Consider the following 20510-nt stretch of genomic DNA (forward strand, 5'->3'; position numbering starts at 1 on the left):
GTGCCCTTGCACAGTCTGATAGAACGTGCCGAAGTTGAGCTTCTGTCTCCTGGCTGTAGCATTTTGCATTTCACAGGTGGTGACTTGACTGAAGAGTGAAAACATCTAATTTTCACTTCTTGTTTGGTTGGTTTCACTTGACATAATTTATTTGTTGGTTTTTTTTTTTTTTCCTTTGTAAGTTTGCATCTAGTGGTGTTGTAACATTTAGTTCCCTTTCAGTTAGAAAAAAAATAAAATTACATAAATGAAACTTTCTTTTCCTTTGCCCAGATTTATCTTTCCCAGAATAGGTATGTGAGTTAAAAGTATTCTCTTTCCTGAGATGAGGTAAATCTGAGCCTGTGGGAACCACAGGAAATGTGTTCCTCAGAATTGCTGGCGTTGAATGCTGAATGGAGCCAGGCTCTCCATAGAGCCCTGCTGTCACTACACTGATTTGAAGAACAGTCCTGTGCCACTTTAGTGAGTATTTGTGGATAGAACAGATGTGGGAGACCAGCCTGCTGTACAGGTGGGAAGCACTTTCCCCTCCATATTTTAATCAGTTTTTTGCTTTTCAGAGATAGAGGGATGTGCTCCTGGGGAAAATTGTCTTTTGAAGGCAGTAAGGGATATTATGAAGGGCTTTCAGTGGCCTGGCTCATGTCACTTTATCTTCTTTAATGGGCAAAAACAGGGTGGGAGAATTCTGCAGTTACACAAATATGTAACCTCAGATTTGTGATTTTGATCCGCCCCTCCTCTTTTCCTTTGCCTGGTGTCAGGTCTTTCCTGTTGCACAGTATAAGCTCCTCAACAGAGATTAGGCCTTTGGGTTTTTTGTTTTGTAGGGAGGAAAAAGAAAACACTCTGCACAAATATCTTAATTCTCTGTGACACATGAAACTCGAGGAATTGCAATATCCTGGCTGGTTGGTAGCAGCAAGCTGTTTTGCCACCAGATTTATTGAGGTTGAACAGTCTTGCAGCAGCAAGAGCTGAAAGCTCAGTGAGTTTTGTATGTTCTTGTCTGATGTAGAGGTATTAAAGGGACCTGTACTTATTTATATAGCTCTTCTGAAAATCTCAGAGTGGTTGGTAAGTGCTAAATTAAGTGTGAAGCAGGCAGGCAGTTACATAATATCCACGTCTTACAAATGGGGCTAATCATCCCAGTTCAGGAAGGTTGGCTGCGCTAGACCACGTAACATCATTAACAGGAGAAATACTGAGTCACAGCCCTGAGTTCCTTGAGCTTATCTCTTTATTATGGGTTTCAGGCACTTTAGTCTGTTTGGTTCTAAGAGCAGAGGTTATTAAGTGCACCCTGCTTAAATAATTTCATAAACTCCCTTACCTCTGCTAGTTTTCTTACTGTGCTTATGATCTGTGCTTCTATATCAGTACATATTAACTTGAGTTGTATTGGGCCAGGTTTCTTTTAAATCAGATTATAAAAGTGTGAAATACAAAGTTATTATGATCAGGTAATGATATTCAGCATCAAGTTGTAATTAATAAAAAGTGTTTGGATTTGAACTTCTACATTTGTTCAATCAATTTTAAGATCCTGGTCTTTTTAAATAGGCAGGCTTTTATCAGAGAGTTATAGGCAAGGACTTAAGAATATTGGATCAGCTCAGAATTCACTACACCAACATGCTGGCTCGTGCTTTTGACTTGGATCTAGTCTGAAATATTACATGTTCCACCTCACAGTCTGTGTCTTTGGTCAGCATTGCCCAACTGTTCACCCATTTCATCAGCACGTTGAGCCATTTAAGGGAGTATCTGATTTTGAAATTGGAAAAGAACTGTCTGTATAAAAACAATTTCACGTCCTTTTCTTTTTCAGGAAGTTGCTATGCAGCATTACTAATGAATAAATAAATTTTATCTTACCTGCACGGTGTCTCAGAAGCACTGTCTGGAAGTTAAGATACAGTAGAAAACCTCTGTGTTTACCTTTCTTGTTGTTACTTGATTATTCCCAATACTTCAGTGATAACAGTAATAGAGCACTTCATATGCAAAACCCTTGGGGTAGAGATTTGCAAACTTCTGGTGTTTGTTGCCAAGTTTATTTTTTACAAAGCATTCTCACCCATTGCTGGGAGTAGCAGCCCACACCTTAGTCTGTACCAGTCCTTTTCCATTTTGTGCTGTAGGGCAGCTTTCTAACATAATCAGACTTAAACTTTCCATTTGGTGTATTCATATGACTTCTTGGTGTACCACTTGAAGGCACTTGCCTTTTTTAATCTTAACACTTTGTCAGATAGGCTTTAATGAAAGCTTAGGGCTATTACACATTATTGGTCATGTTAATTTAAAATAGACGGCGTGAACTGAAACGCTTGCAGTGTGGTCCAGTTGGCTAAAGAAGATCCTTGTTGGGAGGGGGGATTTGTGTTGCTGTCTGTAGGATTGGTATTTTCATGCCAGGGTCGTTTCTGGTGGAGGTTGGGTTGTGCCTTGGTGGGGAGACAGTATACAGGCTGAAAACTTGGGAAAAAAATCCTGCTCTGCCTGCAGGGTCAGAGTGGTGGGGTTTGGTACAGACAGATGGAGACCTCTGGAGAACAAGTTTAACAAATACACTGTTAAAAAAGATTCTTGGGGCATCTCAAGTGGGAGACACACAGTGGGTAGAAGAACTCCCAAGAGCACCAAAAGAGTGGAGACTCCCAAGAGTCATTATTTCCAAAGTAATTTTGTGACTAAAGAGGATTTGTAATTTCTCTGAGGATACTTCAGTTTGTATCTGAAACAGGACTGTTCTGCCTTCATGCTAAATATGCCTCAAATAGGTGTTTTTAATTTTTTTAATGAAACCAGTTAGTAGTAATGATCAGTTCCAATATTTTTGATGCACTTTTTAGCCTTTCTGTAAACCTTTTACGCTTGCCTCAGAGAGATTTATTACTTGCATGCAATGTTTTCTATGTTTCTGGTTTGGTGCTTAAGCCCTTAGTGTGAGCCTCAGCTAGACTGTAAAATCTCCTTCAGCAGCTTGCTTATGCTTGTGGCATTAACCTTTCTGCAGGGGGTTGTGATGTTTATTTACAAAATTCCAGTTTTCCACTTACAAATAGAATATTATTAAGAGAGTCTTCTTTTTGCCAATTAGGTCAAAGTCCTAAAATTTTAAGACCTAAACCACATGGTTTAGAGCGAACTGATTCACAAACCATAGGTGACTTTACTACAAGAAGAAAGGGTATGTACTTTAGCACTGTATGTATATGGAGCTTTATAAAAATAAGTGAAGCAAAAATTAAGAAAACTGTTCTTTTAGAATAACGTTAACTCTGGCATATTCTTTTCTGCTATAGTCTAAGGTCATGGATGCATTTTCTATGCCAAGCAACCAGTTTCCTGTATAAGGAATTAAAGACTTTCTGGCTTGAACAGTGAATAGAAACTTTTCTTTGATATTAACATGAATGTTCTGCTCTCTTAAGTTGTAGCTGTTCATATTTTGGATTGGCTTTTGTCTGTTGATTTAGAAGGAAGTATATAATAACTTGTAAATTGTACATAGTAACTTGTAAGTTACTTGAAACTTTTGTTAGGCAGTAACCTGAATTCACTTAGGTCTCCTGAAATGATGCAAAATATTGACCCTCTGATCGTACACTAATACAGACATCTATTTATGCACCTTAAAGAGGATTGCAATTCATTTGATGGGCTTTATCGAAGATGCTGAGTTGGTGCCTTACATAGTCACAAGAAGTAGAGAAAATAATGAACAACATTAAAAATCTCAGAGAAATACCACTGATTACCTTTGGGCTTTAAAGCCTATTGCAACTGGATGAAATATTTCTGCTGTTCTTGGTGGGCTTTGGACGAAGTCCTGGCTCTGTGTCTGCTGCAGCAGTACCTTGCCCACTGTTTACTCCTGCCAGGTAGTCTCAGACCTTTACAGAGGACTTGAGCCAAGCTGATCAATTTTTGTGTCAGTCATGCTTTAGTATCGTTTGGCCTATATCACATTCAGTTCTGTCACTACGTGCCTGACACTTGATCTTAGTGAACCTACTAAGAGGCAGAAAACCCATGGTGAGAGAGGGCACAAGGAGAGAAAGGACTGTTTTTATGATGACATTGCATTTCGTTTTCTAAAAGCAGTTTTAGGGAGGATAAAGTTGACAGCAGTTTGACTCTGTGATATTTTTTTTTCCACAAGCCTTTTTACACTTTATTTTTTTTTTCTAGTGTTTAGGAGGGGTGAGACATAAAAGCCGGAGAGAGGGATAATGTGTTTCTTGCTAATAGCCTACTCATGGTTCTGTTCTGAAAATGGAATTTAAAAATGGCACTTTTTTGGAGAACAGTGTTAGCTGTCATGAGTGGCACATTGCTCTGCTCGACTGTGGATGAGCACTGAAGCGAGCCAGGCTCTTCCTGCTGTTGGCTCATTTCTCACTTTTGCAGACTTAGCCTTAGCTGCAGGTTCTGCCCACTCGTGGAGCTGTGAAACCTCACCAGTACAGGCACATGTACACAGTGAGGGCACAGTTTGCCTATTAACAACTGGCCTTGAGCCAAGAAAAGTCCCCAGAGTTGGTCCTGCTGAAACAGCCCATCAGCCCTGCCCTGGGCTTGCCAGCTCAACAAGTCATCACGGCAGAATGAGGACAGAACACAATGCTGCCGCTTTGAGAATCTCTTTTCAAAACAGAATTACTACCTACAAGCATATGCTGCAAAGTTCTGAAATTGCAGTGGTTTTTTTTGAAATTTTATATTTTAATTTTTTAATGATGTTTCTTCTCATTACCTGTAAAGATTAAAAACATAAGTTAATATATCATGTCTTTCTGAAAACGGAAGTGTCTCCCTTTCCTTACTACTATTTACTATTTGAAAGGTAGAAGTTTTTTCTGTATTTAGGTTGTGAAAAGCTGTTAAATTTAAGTTTGTTTAAAAATGTTCTGTTCTTTACAATTGTCTATTTCTTACATAGCAAAACCAGCTCCACTAGAAATAAAACCTCTGCCTGAATGGGAAGAATTACAAGCTCCAGTTAGATCTCCTATCACCAGAAGCTTTGCACGAGAGTAAGTTTCTTGGCTTTTCCTCATTCAGAATCATCATTTTTGCTGACTAGAGTGTTAATAAATGTGTGTACATCTGTATCATATTTTTAGCTTGTTTGTAGCTTGAAGTTTCCTTTGGAAGAGTGTGAGTCTGTGTGTGTATATGTGCATTGAAATAAAGTGTGTCCGTGTGAAATTCTGTTTTGTGATATTAAATATAAGGGACGGCGTATAACCAAAAAATGTGACACTCTAGTAAACCTGAATGAAAATTTCAGCTCTAATATGCTTATTTTTTGTTGTTTACCAGGAGGTTTAAGATATTCGAGATGTATTGTTTGTAAAATAATTCCTGGTAATTAGCTCCTCCAGGTTTCCCGTGTCTCCCAGACCGGATTCAGTTCATAGCACAACTTCCAGCAGTGACTCGCACGACAGTGAAGAGAATTATGTATCCATGAACCCAAATCAGTCCACTGAAGACCCAGTATGTAAAATCTACATCTTAACTACTCTCTTCCTGTGCAGTCCTTACTTTTAAATCATGCAAACACAGATCCTTCACTCAATATCACTCCCTCTATACTTCTAGATCAACCGAATGATAAAAAAAATCTCCGTAACAAAGCTGTAATTTTGGTAGGATTTCACTGAAGAAGTTAAGAGCATAAAGAGAATGGTTGATACACATATCTATTATATAAAACAGTTCAAGACATGACTTTTTTCCTACCTCTTTCCTAGAATCTGTCCCCTCTTTGTAATTGCTTGTCCTTGGGCTATGCACCAGTTGAGTATTACGACATCAAGGGAAATAAACTGTCCTAGGAACCTCTGAGACATGTTAAAAAAAACTGTATTAAAAGGACATCTTCCAGGAAATGTAGAAGGAACAGGGGGGGGAAAAGGATTGATACTTACTGTATACATTCTATGAAAACGGAACCATGTGTATTTTATTAGGCTTCTTTCAAACAAGAGGATAGAAGGAGTCTTTGTGTATTGAGTATCTGTATGTTTTCCCCTTTGGGGGAGAATTTTCTCAGATAATGAAGCTTCAGATACTCAGCATGGAGTGCGGCTAGTTAGGAGAAGTTAATGATGGTGGTTTTTCTTTGGTGAGGGGAAGCAGAGAGAGAAAACGAAGACCTAGTAGCAGTAGTTTTAAGGAAGATAGACCTAGGCCTTAACTAAAATGTGGTTTAGAATATACACAAAACACTGGAGGAAACCTATATCTTGAGCTCAGCTTTTTGTCCAGTATAGAATCATGGAATGGTTTGATTGGAGGGGACCTTAAAGATCATCTTGTTCCAACCTCCCATGCCATGGGCAGGGACACCCCACTAGACTGGGTTGTTCAAAGTCCCATCCAATCAGTTCAGTGCGCTCACATGTTTAGGTTCTTAGTGGAGAATACAGGAGCATTTTTCATCTTTAAATCATTTACGTAAGACCTTCTTTGGGGAGAGCCTGTCTAGCACCTTTTTTGCTCTGTTTCTGTGTCTGCCTTCTTATATGGCATGTGCTGGCCCATGTCACTGCCCCCGGACTCTCCTCTCGCAACGCTCTTTGCTTCCCTGTCCCCTGCTGCTCTGGATCCCCTCCCAGTCTCCTCCAGTGTCCCTGCCCCCCAGCTCACCACTGCTGCCTCTGGATGCTGCATCCCAGCTCCCCCTTGTGCCATTCCCCACGGGAGGTGGCGGGGTGCAGGCTCTGGAGCCTGCGGAGCGCCCTGAGCTGTGCCTTGTGCCGTGCTTGTTGTGCTTCCCAAGGGAAAGGCGCCGAGCACGGGGGAGCTGCTGATGTTAAACCTTAGCCCCTCTCTTGCAAGGGCCGTTGGTAAGTAAAGGGTGATGTCCCGTTCCATAGGTGCCAGAAACATCCCACTTTACACCAGGGATTAGCCCCACCCATGCCCAGAGTTCTCCCTGCACTGAACCACAGCTCAAACCCGGGCGTTTCTGTTGATTCTTAAGGCTGTTCCAGGGGCTTGACGTCCATACCAAGATGGTACAATTAATGCCCCAGCTCATTAATATCTTCTGTTTGCTTGCACCGGTCCTGTTTTAAGGTTATTCTACAGATTTCCTTTCTGTTTCATTTGCGTGTAATTAAAGTTTCTGTTTCCTAATGCATATTCTATTTCCTAATGCCTGCCTAGTTTGTGTGAAATAACAGATTTTTTTTTGTTTAAAGAGTAACAGTTTTTTTTTTAATTTGTGCTGGAAACATTGATACAGAATCTGATTTTTGTATGTTTAATGTGCAGGAATTTGTTCAGAGAATATGAGCAACAAAAATGAACTTCGTATCAGTTGTCTGTGTTTGTCCTTGTTACCACTTAATATTAAATGAGTTGGACAATAGAGATATAACGGATAACTTCAATTTAAAATCCCAGACCATTTGGCTTTAGCCCCCCAAAAAATTTATTTCCTAAGGAACCAGAACATTTCCAGATATCTCACGGCCTTTGTTTTAAAATCTGACTTTTTGAGAATTTTGACTTGCTCCAACTCTATCTTAGCAAGGAGTCTGTATTTCTTCATCTTTTTCTGTCATCAGCTTTGAAGCATCTTGTTTGGACATGTCATACTTATGTTTTATTTAATAAAATCAGCAATATTCTGCTTTTTCTTTCGAGTTGCTCTCAGCCTTGCCCTTCTGTCTTTCCTTCTGCCTTCCTCTTCATTTTTTGCTGACTGCTGCCCTCTGTCTTCCTGTTTTTTCTTTATCTTTTAGAGAAGAGTCCTTCTATTGTACTGTTCCTATAACACCTGTTAAGAGGGAGGGATCAGGCTGGGAGAGGACAGAGGAGGTGAGGTTGTAAAAGTCTGGGCTAATTGAAATTTAGGTGTATACAATGCGACTTCAGTTCAGGCAGCCCTACACGTATTTTCCAAAGTTTTAATATTTGGATCTTGTCAATTGAACAATACTCTTTGATTTTCAGCTTAATCCTTATGACTTCTGAATGAAATGTTAAAGTGTCATTTTTAGCTTTGCCACTGTTGTAAAGCAGAAATTATTGTAGGTATTTAACAGCAGTTTAGGGAAATAAAAAAGCTTGTGCTTAAGCATTGCTAAATTTGAGATATAACAACTACATTTAAAAAGAACAAAACATGCTCTGTTCTTATTTCATGATGTGAAGGGGACATTAAGTGGAAGGCACAGATGGGTTTGGTGGCAACCTTAAATTTGGGGGGGTGGTATTCGGGTTTTTTCCTCCCATTGGCTTTTGACTCTGTCCCAGTTTTGACGTAGAATGTATCCCCTTGCCATACAGGGTCAATGAAATTTGCATGATTTAAGTGACTGCAAGAGTCTCAGTCATTTCCTTAACCTTTTACATTTTGGCAGATAGAGTAAGCATATTTGATAATGTGGACCACTAGTTTGTACTTCTGTAGCTGAGGTTGTTTTTACTATGATTTCAGAATTTGTTTGGAAGCAACAGCCTTGATGGAGGAAGCAGCCCTATGGTAAAACCTAAAGGAGATAAACAAGTGGAATATTTAGATCTGGACCTAGATTCGGGAAAGTCTACCCCACCTCGTAAGGTAAGCAGACGTTCAGCTCTTGCAGTTCTGCCATCAGGAGTTCGGAGTTGCCTTCAGCAAGATGATCTTCGTGGTCATTTCTCAAAGGATCAATTGAGAGACTGTGTCGGCCCTTTCAGCGAAACCGGTGCTTGTTCTTTGTCTGTTTGGGACACCCCCTTGCCTTCTTGTTGTTAATTGACTTGACCTTGTTTCTCACTGTTCCCAGAAAAAGAGCAGTGGCTCGGGCAGCAGCGTGGCAGACGAGAGGGTCGATTACGTTGTGGTGGACCAGCAGAAAACACTGGCTCTGAAGAGCACGAGGGAGGCGTGGACTGACGGCAGGCAGTCTACAGAGTCCGACACGCCCACGAAAAGCGTCAAGTGAGAAAACACTGCCTTGTCCTCGGAGAACGGAAAGAAGTGAATTTTGAAGAATCACAGAACCACAAAGGCGGTGTTGTTTGGCTGTACAGTACCTGATTCCCCAGGGTGGGAATCAGCTCCTCACCGAACAGGATGGAAGCCAAAGGACACGTTGAATACATCAAAGGAACTTTAAGATCATGAATTGGCTCTGTGGTGTCTGGAAAAATCACAGCCTGTAAATAACATGTAAAATAATACCACTTAGCTTTCAGAAAACCTTTTGTTCTGTAGTTAACACATTTGTAGTATTACTGTGTTTATGCACTTTTTCAGTTACAATGTTGGTTCAGGTATTCCCAGTTAGTGTACCTTAATGCCTAATTCAGCTGGAGAATTCTTTTTTCCTCACACTACTATTCCTTACAATTTTAGGTTAATTAAGCTACATGTAGATACGGAAATTAATATTTGAACTTCATTTTAACAACTCAAAATTGATTTTGCAGAAATACTTTCACAATTGAATAATCTACTTGAAATGCCAAGAGACGACCGTTAGTTACACACTTGTTTATATTTAATGCACACAAGATCATTTGGAAGTCTACAGGTTACCTTCCTAACAAAAAATTGCTGTGAGTAATAATAATGAACTGTACTGGGTTTAGACCTAAAATCCTGGCTTATCTGTTAGTTGTTAGTGGTGGAACTTCTATTGTATTTTATTAATGACAGTGTTCTGTGTTCAATGAGTGAAGATTCTGCAGGGTAGGATCTTACACTTTCAAAGACTGAATAATTAAAAGTCAAGTAAGCCTGCAAACCACTGATGGCATGCAGTAATATTGTGATCTCACACTTATTAACAAGAAATAACCTTTATATTATTTACAGAAGGTAGAGTATATAAATCAGGTACGTACCAAGCACTGTTGTGCTAATACACTGATCAGGTTTAGACAATGAGCTTTAGTTTTGTACTGTTTAGAAGTTCTAATGTCAGTTTTCAGTTCAAGATTAATGGGACAGTTTGACGTTCACTTTTTGTAGTACTAGCAAAATACTGTGATTTTGAATTAGACATTAATTCAAATGGAAATACTATGTTTTAACACCATAGTGCCCTTCTTATGAGCTCTATTTTACTTTAATCTCCTGCTTGGCCTTATATTTAAATCCCTATGCAACTGATATTTTATATCTCTGTTTTTAAAAATTAGATAATATACCTAAATGATGCCCTTGTAAACCACTTGTTGCTCTTTCCTGGTACAGGATTTAAGCTCTGCATACTGTGATCTTTTGTTTTACTATGCCAGTTCCAAATAATAATCTGCCTTGGTTTAGAAACATTTTTTGTTATTTGGAAGAAGATAGAATTCTTTAAATACGTGAATGAGTTAGGTCTAGATAGAAAACTTACTAACACTTTTGTTTTATGCAAATGCCCTCAAGTAAGTGGTTGGTTTCATTTTTCTGCCCAATTGTTTTATTTTGTCCAGATCCTTTAAAAGTTGAGCATAAAGCTGCATTGTTTTCTGGCATGTTGGCCTTCGTACTGTGCCTAATCTACCGTCTGTTGTTTCTCTCCCCTCACAGCCACAATCTACAGTATGTAAATTATCTTATTCTTAACAAAAGTTCTTTTTAAATTAGTAATATTTTGATGCTTTGAATGTTCATTTTAAAAAAGAAACTAAACACAATGCATTTTGAGGTGAATTTTAAATAAATCAAGTTGTTCGGTTTTGATGTGTAAACTCTGTCCTGTGAAGCAGCAAACGGATGTCAGGGTGTCTGGGAAAGTGCCTGGATACCAACCACATTTTGTCAGAATTGTAGATTACCTCCCAGTACCTCTCAAAAAACAAATGTACAGCTAGAACGATTTTTAACGTGAATCTCTGATTAAAAACCCCGCACCAAGAAGCCAAATAATGTGAATTCCCACTCTTCTGGGGGCCAGGGAAAAATCAGTCTCCTAGGCTGGCCTCTCTTGCTGAGCTAGGGATAGAAGGCGGGTTTGCTCTAAGTTTGCTGATATCAGTCCTTGACTTACAGTTTACACTTAGACTTTCTTCATTTAGAATTTGGCAGGATTCACAGCATTATTTGTTGTTATGATTGAGAATCCACTCCTAATTTCTAGGCTTTCCCCCTTTCTTCTGTTAAGGAAAACAGCAGCTTCCACACTGTACAGATAGTGCAACATTTTCTAAGTAGCAGTCTACAATTTCTCCTTAATTAGATTTCTAAGCAATCTTCTCCCCTGTATTCCAGTATTACATCTTACATGTCATCCATGTTCAGAATCAGAGGTGTGATATTAACTTTTGACGATACATCTCATTTTCACCAGTGAAGCTACAGGGGCTTCACAGTGCAGATCTGTCTGAGCTCTTGGATGGTCTAAGGATGTGAATATGAAATTGAAAATGTGACTCCTAAAGTTGTAAGTGGTAGAAAGCAAGTGAAACTGATATCAGCCCTGTGCCACTTCCAGTTATTAGCTTTGTGAGGACACTCTAGTTGGAGGCAAGCTGGTGAAAAGTAGATACTGGTGCAGTAGTAACTTGTCAGTGTTGCTTGTCAAGTGTTCTTTTTTCAAATAGGTAAGTTGTTTCTTGTTTCACTCAAACTATATGTTACCAGTTGCAGATACAGTTTTCATTGCTGTATGTGTCATTATAAATTGGAAATGTATACCTGCAATATGTCTCTTACAAATACACAATATCTTGCTCTTAAAAATCAAAAGAAAACCTGATGCCTTGTGCACTAAGATTGACATGAGAGGTGATTTGGTATCATTCCATGGTGTGATCTGAACCTTTTTTTTATCTGGTAAGTACCAATGGCCACACTTTTACACACTGTGACATAATCACTATTACCTCATGAAGTCCAGGTGCAAACACATCTGTTCCACTAACACTTTGTAATGTGACATTGAAAAAGGCGAAAATATGATCATTAGTCTTTTTTCTTTACTGACATTTGTATTTATGTAAAAAAAAAATACCAATCCATTGATGTATGACAGTTGTGACATAGTGCCACACTTAGGGAGTACAGACAAATTACAGTAGGGCTGTTTAAGTAATTTAGAATTTAGTAATTAGCTACTTCTTGTAGCTAATTTGAGTGTGATGGGCACCTCTGTAGCTTTCACAGTACACTATGAGCCAAGCAAGATTTTTATCACAGTAAAATTTAAGTTTAGCTAATCCTGCAGCAGTAAATTTTTATATGTGTGTGTATATAGGTGTATATATATATATATGTATATGTATATGTAGTATTCTTGCAAAAGTACTTTGTAAATGTAGCAGCCCTGGAAAGAAGTGCCATTCCCTCCTTAGCTGTAGAGGTTTGTGTCACGAAAAGTGAATGGATGTTCATTTGCTCAAGGAGAAAGTATTGCCACACAACATCAGTGTGCAATTTGGACAGCAGTAATGTCACTTCATCTGTTGAACTATTTCATACCTCTAGTTCTTAAGAAGCTATCCAGAGGTGAATTTAAATTCGGAGATTATCCTCCGTATTTCCTACACCTGCTCTTGATCTCTGTGTATTGCACCAAACTTCTTAAATGTTCATTTCTTGTTGTTTGTTTTATTACTTGGGGATACTAATATGGCCCATGAGCACAAAAAAAGATGCTTGTCTAGCAATTAGTGTGATAAGTGTTCCACAAAAACATTCTGTTGATTAGGTGTAGGTGAACCAAATCCCAAGCAATGAAGTTTCTGGTTTTTTGCCTTAACTGAAGAAACAGATTGAGTTCGGCTCTCAGCCTGACAAGGTCCAGAATGGGATACAAACAAAAGGTGTTGAGAGGCTTATGAACAATGTCTTTGACATTTTAAGTTTTCCAGATTGTGTTTGTGCTTCCGCAGCCCTGATGTTAATTTTCAGTAGCAAAAGTGGGAGAACAGGTATTGAATGCATGACCAGTTGAAAGGTTTTTGCCATCTCGTCATTAGGTAAACAGAGTTAGACTGTTCTGGTGCCGGTGGTTTTCTTTCTAGATGGTATGGAAAAGAAAATTTCCATGTTTTATTTGAAAGGGATGATCTATGTTTGCTTCAGCTTTTTTATAAGAAGCAGGTTAGCTGAGTGTACAGTTGTGTAATCTGCTGGGCACATACACAAAATATTTAAGGTTAATATGTTAAAATGGAATAGAAATAAATCCTGTACAGTTTAGAACATAAAGCACCAAGTTGGTAAAATGGAGACTCTCAAAGTTTTCCTGCAATTGTAAAGCCAGCACTTGTAGTAATCACTGTGATTCGCTCTTGAAAATTCTCCCAGGATCTCTCCTCATTGCCAAGCCTTTTCCTGGTAAGTTATATCTGCAGTGAAATAAAAAGAGAATGTGTATCATATTTTCAGAATGGCCAATCCTAAGAAGATTTTAATAAATGCTGTTTGAGGTCCTGGGTTTAATGTGTGTATGTGGGACTTGCACACGGTACCCAGGCAGCTTAATTGTTTTAATCAGAAAGCCAGAAGATGAGGAAAATATAAATATGCCTTATTTTCCCTGAATTCGTACCAGACTTTAAAATATCTAAGTTTTCATATTTCTATGTCCTTTTCAGGGAACATCCTTTAGAGGGAGGAATCACTACTCGCTTCTGTGCACTTGTTCTGGTTTTTGCACAATTATAAACTATGCAGACTAGCTGAAATGTTTGGGTTGGTTTTTTGGGTTTTTTTTTTGTTTTTTTTTTTTCTTTCCATTATGTGTTAGAGGTGAAGGATACAGGTCTGGGAGTTTGGAGATGCCTCAGACTGGCCTGCTGGTGTACCTCAGAGTCTGAAGTTAATTGCCTCAAAACAGTGATTCAACCCTCTGCTGAGGTGATCTTCATAGTAATAGCTATAAATCATGGTGTGCATATTTAATTATTTTTTTAAAAATTAATCATAATTGAAACCCAAGTGTTGGAAACAAACGGTGTTTAGAGTTAAGCTCCCTAATCTCCAGTTAGGCATAGAGCCGCATTTGAAAAGGCATTATGTGTAACATTGTACAAATTCCCCAGGCACACAAATCCATTTAGGATCTTTTGAGGAGCAGAATTTAATATTCAAGGCACTGCTGTCCTCTTTAAGTAAGCGAAAGTTTCAAGAACTTTTTCAAAATATAATTTCTACTCAATGATGTAAATATAAGTTTAGGAATTAAATTCAAAAAACACTTGTTTGTGGCTTAACTATATTTTGTCCTTCGTAAATGAAAGAAGTGATGGTTCCTAAGACATTTTTGCCTTTAGCTTTACTCACTGACCCAATATGAGGAAGCACAAAATAGATTTGGCCCTTGAACTTTTTAAAAAGAAGAAAAACAGTAAAGGAGCCACCCGGGACCAGGATTTAGCCTCTGATCCCCACATACACCATGGGATGCAGCTGCCCCCAGTTCCAGTGCTCACCTTAGAAGTCGGGACGCAGATCCCGTGGCCAGTACCAGGGAAGCACCAACAAGCTCCGAAAAAGTGGTTAGCTTAAAAACAATATCAAGAGTTGAAGCAAAAATTTAGTTTTGGAGATGGTTGGTGGGTTTGTTTCCTCTGTGTAAAATGAACAGGATAATATTTAGGATTGTGATGCAAGTACAGTCAGTGCTACCCTTTGGGTGCTGTGCTGGATCTTGCTATGAATACTATTGTTCTCCTCAGTTTTTTGATATCTGTGGTCTGTATTTTTTGTACAGCATTTGGTGTACCAGGAGAAGGGCCACCTTTAAAGTCTGGGATCAAGGATCAGAAAAAGTTGGCTCCCAACAACATTTCAAGTTTACGGATAAATTTCCAATGGATAGTTCTAAGATCTTGAGATTTTCCTTTAGTAGGTGCATTTTCAATAAGGATGGAAACTTGAAATTAAGCCTGCAGTTACTGTTCTGTAAATGGGATGTTATTCTGCTTCGAAAAAACCCAAACAAAATTTAAAAAACACCCTAAAATTATTTTAAATCATCCATTCTGCACACACAGTGTCAGACTTTTATCTTAGTAATTTTTATCTCCCCTGCACCATAATGATCTGAATAAACGCTGTTACATTTTCTCCAGGACACTTAGTGAAGTCTTACTTGGATTTCCTGTGTCTTTCTGACATCATTTTTCCCCCCAACTCTTCTCTTTAATTAATGGAGGGTTGAGAACCAATTACTCTTATAAAAGCTGCTCTGTTTTTTGTGAGTGAGCAGGAGGTTTTTGGTTTGTTGTTTTTGTTTTTTTTTTTTTTTAATGTAGCAAATCTCTGCTGTGATTCAGAATAATCACTATTGCAGAAAGGAATTCAGACGATGTATGCAAAGCAGTGGCTATAGGCTAATACAAAAGGCATATTCATGTCTATAACCGAGGGCTCAGGAAATACATGTGGCACAAAACAACCACAGTCCACACAGCGCCCATGAGAGCCCACCATTTGTGCAATAAAAGCTGGGTTGGAAGCCCCTGTAATGTCCTATTCTGATACTCTAGTTACAGGAAAGTAGATACTTGTCAATGTTAAGTGTCAAAGTGTTTCTCAAGGTCTTTCATGAGTACTTAAGTATCTAAACACTGTGGGGAAAATCGGCCCAGATCACAACTGAGGAGAAACATAGAAGCATAAGAAAGGCAAGAAAACCATGAAAATCAGATTATGATGCCATGGCAGAGGCATCAATGTCTGAAATTTGGGTGTAGAGGCAGAGAGATACCTGTGTATATGTGGAATCCAACTAGAAATGTTACTTAAGGGATAAAACTGCCCACGTATTTAAAACAGAAAAATTAAAGTATAATGTCTTGCTTAAAAAAAAATCTTTTCCAGATTTATCCCTATCTTTCACTAAAGGTCTACATCCAACTTCCTAAAATCCCTTTTTGCTCTAAGAATAACAGCAGCAGGAGGAAGTGGAAGTCTTGATGATCTCAAAGGTCTTTTCCAACCTAGTTTATTCTGTGATTCTGTAAGTCAGGTGGTTTAACTGCTGTGCCAATAGGTGGAGGAAGTAAGTTTTCCAAAAGAGCCTTTCCTTGCCCTGTCTCCCTCTGGTTGCAGTACTGTAAGGTGAGGAGTGAACTTCATGAAAGGAAACAGGGCCTGGGCAGAACCTGGTTGCTGAGAGGGAGGAGAACCTGGAGTTTTGAAAAGGGAAGGATCTCTCTGTGTGTAATAAGGTGTTTGTGCATTATTTTTTATTCAAAAATGTGTTTTACAGATTGAAAAAAAATACATATATATTTGCCTTTTGCTTGGGTCTTTTCAGTCATAGCAGCAAAGAAATAAAATCTGAAAGCATTTTATTCATTCTGGGGTTTTTTTTCTGTGAGAGTGCTGCTTATTACAGAATCTCCGTTCTTCGAGGATTTCTGTAATGAAAATCAGCAGTTGACTCCATATGGGGTCTTTTTATGGGTAAATTTTACTGATCAAAGGGCTTGTTTTAAACTGGACACAAGCAGTGTCTGATATGCTATCTGCATGCCATGTTGCTGTTACCAAACATTCTCTGGTTTGTGGTTGGACAAAATTTGAAAGACTTTTGGTCTTGACACGTCACTATATTTGCAGTCTACTTTTTGAAGGTAGACACACAGCAGGCTTACAAATGTTTGTTATAGTTTGTTTTAGCACAGCAAATGAAGTCAGGGCTGTTTATTTCTTATGAAAGGTTAATTTTATCAGGATGGCTACACTGTAATTTGAACAATCTCAACATCCTCTTCATGGTACTCACAATTTAAAGAGCACATGGATGAAATGTATACACATAAATATGGTAAACTCTAAAACATTTCCATTGCATTAAGGAATCTACTGAAATTAATATATGGTATTGTTTGAGTGTGCGTTTTTTTTTGGGGGGGGGCAGAATGGTTTGTTAGTAGTGTAAATCAATGCATTGTCAGTTATGACGAAGCTGATGACAGTGACCTTTGCTGATGGGCAGAGGGTTTCTGGGGTTTTTTTGTTTTGTTTTGTGGTTTTGTTTTGTTTTGTTTTTAACAGATGTGGCATGATTTTGAAATGTGTGTGTGTGTGTGTGTGTACACCACCTCTTGCCTGCAGCACTGTTAATATGTGGCTGGAAGAAAAAGGACAGTGACAGAAGTGATGGCTTTGAAATAAGTCTGTTTGTACTCTTGATGGGATAGTCCAGCTCAACATCAGCCTTGTGAGGAACTAGAAAAACTGGCAGTATCTCATCTCACGTGGGTAGTATCCTGGTTTGGCATTGCAAACTAAAAAAAAAAAAAAGACAACCCCACCTTAAGATCTGAACACAAACCAAGTTCTCACCCCTCTCTTAGCTTCTTGAACCCAAATGACTGTCATGTGTCTGATGGAGCAACCACAAATAACCATTTCATTCCTTTCGTTTCCCAAATTTTGGGAAGATTTACAGTGTTGATGCATGTGCAGCAATGCCTATTAGCATAATTTCTGCACACCTAATAGTATCATTTAGAGTTGCTCTTACTTGTGGTGTTTCAATTTCTTGTTAAACAAGGAGACATCTAAAGAATATTAATTAAAGTTACGGTTGCACAACTAAGCAACAAAATTGAAAGACGTGTCGCCCGAGAGATTTGACAAAAATCTGTAATTAAACTGTTCTTTCCTAACTTCGTAAGCATGTTAATAATTAGTTCTCTCTACAGTTTGGTGCTGGCTGAGGGGGGATTGCTTGCTTTATTGTGTATTTGAGGTGTTCAGCACATCAGTAGCATCTGTCATGAACTTCTTTATGCCACTGGTGGCTTTCAATTTAAGGTTTTCATATTTGGATGCTGTATGGACTGTCATGATCTTGTGTGTTCATGAACACTGTCATGTTAACTTGGAAAGTTCTCTTTCCTGCTTTGGTTGGGATTTTAGGGGGCCTGCTTTGGTTTGGTTGCTGTTGTTGGGTGGGGTCTTGTTTCTGTTTTGGTTTTCTGGGGTTTTTCTTGCATAGTCTTCTGCTCTGCTTTCAGGACTTCAGAAAATTCCAAAAGAAATTTAGAGCCTTTTGTCTTTTAACTTTTGGCAATTTTTTTTTTTTTCAATTATTTTGCCTGTTGAAGTAGAGGTGAATGTTCACCTCTTCTGATACTAAGCACACAAATATCTCAACACCCCCACCCCCTGCATGGTGCTGTTTTATTCTGCTGGATGGCCGAGGATCAACGACATTTGGACAGAGGTTGTGCTTTTCTCCCTTCTCCGTCGAACCAAACTCTGCCTGTCAGTTTTAGTCTGATTGTAAGAGATGGTGCTGAAACATCCTCACTGCTCTTCCCAAATACCTGACTTCTTCCCAAGGGCCTTCTACTCCATTTTCCTTCAGCAACGATCGTGTGGTTTTGTTTGTGTGTTTTTCAGGGGAGGCAAAAGAATGAAAAATGGAAAAGGGGGAGTGTAGGTCCCTTCCCACCCTGACCTACACTCCTCATCACACGGAGAGCACTGCATTATCTGGAGCAGCTCTGGGAGAGGGGGCAGGAGCTGAGGCACAGCAGGTGGACATAAGGCTATGCTGGAAGAGCATAGGTGGCTAAAATAACACAAGTGTAATTTGCTGCTGCATGTATTTTAAAAGTTCAAACTGTGTCCCTGAATAGAGAGAAAAGCATTTAGCAAAGCTCAGGGACTGTGTTTTCCTCTGTGATAAGAGATGACAATGAGGAGTGGGAAAATATGTCAGTAAATTTGTGATTAGCTGAGAAATCCTCTTCTAGGAAAATTGAGATTTTTTCTGGGAATTTATTCTTCTGAGTAGTTCTGGCAGAAACAAAGTGACACAATCTTTTGGAAATGTCAAAGCTAATAATTTTAACATTCAAAAAATGTTAAAGGATGTCTAATAAAAGACAATTGAATGAAGGTTGTAATAATCATCATGAAGATGGCCTGTTTTGCTCCTACATTCCAGGTTACAATGGTTTCTCAGGATGTGGAAGATGCAGCTTCACAAACCTGTGGAGTGCACTCGGGCTGCATCTACACTGACAGCACTTGTGAATATTGCTGGAATACAGGTGTGACAAATCAACAAGAGAAGATGTGTTGTGTGGAGCAATTTGGACGATGTGGAGAATGTAGCTGTCTGTGCTGTGAACCAGTCAGGGGACTTTTGCTTCTGACTAGCTCGGGTCCTTTGGACAGCCTCTGTGTGCACCTGGAGTGATATACTAGTGCTCCTAAGCAGATTTTCCTGTTCGGTTTCATCCCATTCTGTGCACTCTGGGGTTCTGGGATGCACACTCTGGCAGGTGGCACCTGGCAGGTTATCAGTGAGGGGTTGCACTCCTCCTGTGAGCAAAGGCAGTGCAGGGGTGGATCTGCTCAATCCCATCCTAAAAGCAGGGAGCGGACACTGTGGTGTTGTACTCAGGTGGTTAGAAAACTGTCCTTCTGTACCTACAAACTTGGTCTGGCTCCATCAGCCTGAGCAAGTGAGAGCAGGGGACTTGGGAGAGTGGCTCTGTGACACCCTTTCCGTGAATGTTCAAGACCCTCTACCCAGAACTCACGGAGAGATGAGGAACCCATGCAGCAACCTGCAGCTGCCTTATCAGTAACTTACTGTACAGCACATTGCTGTCACCTGCTTTAATCTCACACCACTGCTGCTCCCACCCGGAGCTGCTGCTGGGCCCCAGCCAGAGCATGGCTTCACCTCCTCGGGTGATTCCTGAGCCTTTCCTGGCGGGCTGAGAAGATGGGGAAGGGCCTTTAGGAGGGTAAAGAGAGGAGCGACTGAGGTCACTCGGTCTGTTCAGCCTGGAGCAGACTGAGAGGAGACCTCGCTGCAGTCACGGCTTGTGGGGAAGAGGAGGGGCAGGCACTGATCTCTTCTCTGTGGTGACAGTGACAGCACCCCGAGGGAATGGCTGGAAGTTGCGTTGGGGAAGTTTAGGTTGGATGTCAGGAAAAAATCCTTCCCCTTGAGGGAGGATGGGCACTGGAACAGGCTCCCCAGGGAAGCGGTCACAGCAGGAGAGCTCAAGGAGCGCTTGGACGATGCTGTCAGGCACAGGGTGTGACGCTTGGTTGTCCTGTGCAGGGCAAGGGGCTGGACTCGATGATCCTTACGGGTCCCTTCCAACTCGGAACATGCTGCGACCTTACGCAGGGTACGAAACCTGACGCCCGCCCAGACTTGACCTGATCTCTCCTGTACGGCCCTAAGTCGCGGGGAGGTGAGGACCCCGCAGTCCCAGAGACAACTTCGCTCCCTGCCGGCCCTCAGGGGCCCCGCAGGCCGGGCGGGATCCCGGCGGATCCCAGAGCGCTCCGTCCCGGGAGCTCCCGGGCGCGCGCGGGCCCCGCAGCGCCCCCACCGGCGGCGGCGCGCGCTGCTCGCTCCCCGCCGTCCCCGCCGCGTGAGCGAGGGGGAAAGTCTCGCGAGCGCGGGCGCGCGGCGCGGCTCGCGCGCTGGTTGGCGGCTCCCGCCGGGACGGGCCGGGCCGGGCCTCGCTCCTCCGCCGGCCGCGCTCCGGGAACCGCAGGCCGCCGCCGCCTCTTCCTCTTCCTCCGCCGGGATCCCGCCTGCCCGCGCCCGCAGCGC

The 20510-nt window shown here is 40.6% G+C and overlaps 1 protein-coding gene across 6 annotated transcripts in view; it reads left to right on the forward strand.

Annotated features, from left to right (window-relative positions):
- Positions 1-10696, forward strand: part of GAB1 (GRB2 associated binding protein 1) — a 95737-nt gene extending 85041 nt beyond the window's left edge. For 4 of the 6 annotated variants that reach the window (XM_066186451.1, XM_066186454.1, XM_066186453.1 and 1 more), the window contains 5 exons: positions 3113-3202; positions 4958-5051; positions 5394-5517; positions 8474-8596; positions 8805-10696. In XM_066186451.1, the coding sequence (XP_066042548.1) occupies positions 3113-3202; positions 4958-5051; positions 5394-5517; positions 8474-8596; positions 8805-8963 (590 nt within the window). In that variant the 3' untranslated portion in view covers positions 8964-10696. The remainder of the gene's footprint in view (positions 1-3112; positions 3203-4957; positions 5052-5393; positions 5518-8473; positions 8597-8804) is intronic. The other 2 variants (XM_066186455.1, XM_066186450.1) reach the window with 1 other exon arrangement.
- The last annotated feature ends 9814 nt before the right edge of the window (positions 10697-20510 follow it).

The sequence above is a fragment of the Chamaea fasciata genome, unplaced genomic scaffold (genome assembly GCF_029207755.1).
Source record: "Chamaea fasciata isolate MVZ Bird 193981 ecotype frontalis unplaced genomic scaffold, bChaFas1.0.hap1 SCAF_6, whole genome shotgun sequence".
Classification (NCBI taxonomy): Eukaryota; Metazoa; Chordata; class Aves; order Passeriformes; family Sylviidae; genus Chamaea; species Chamaea fasciata.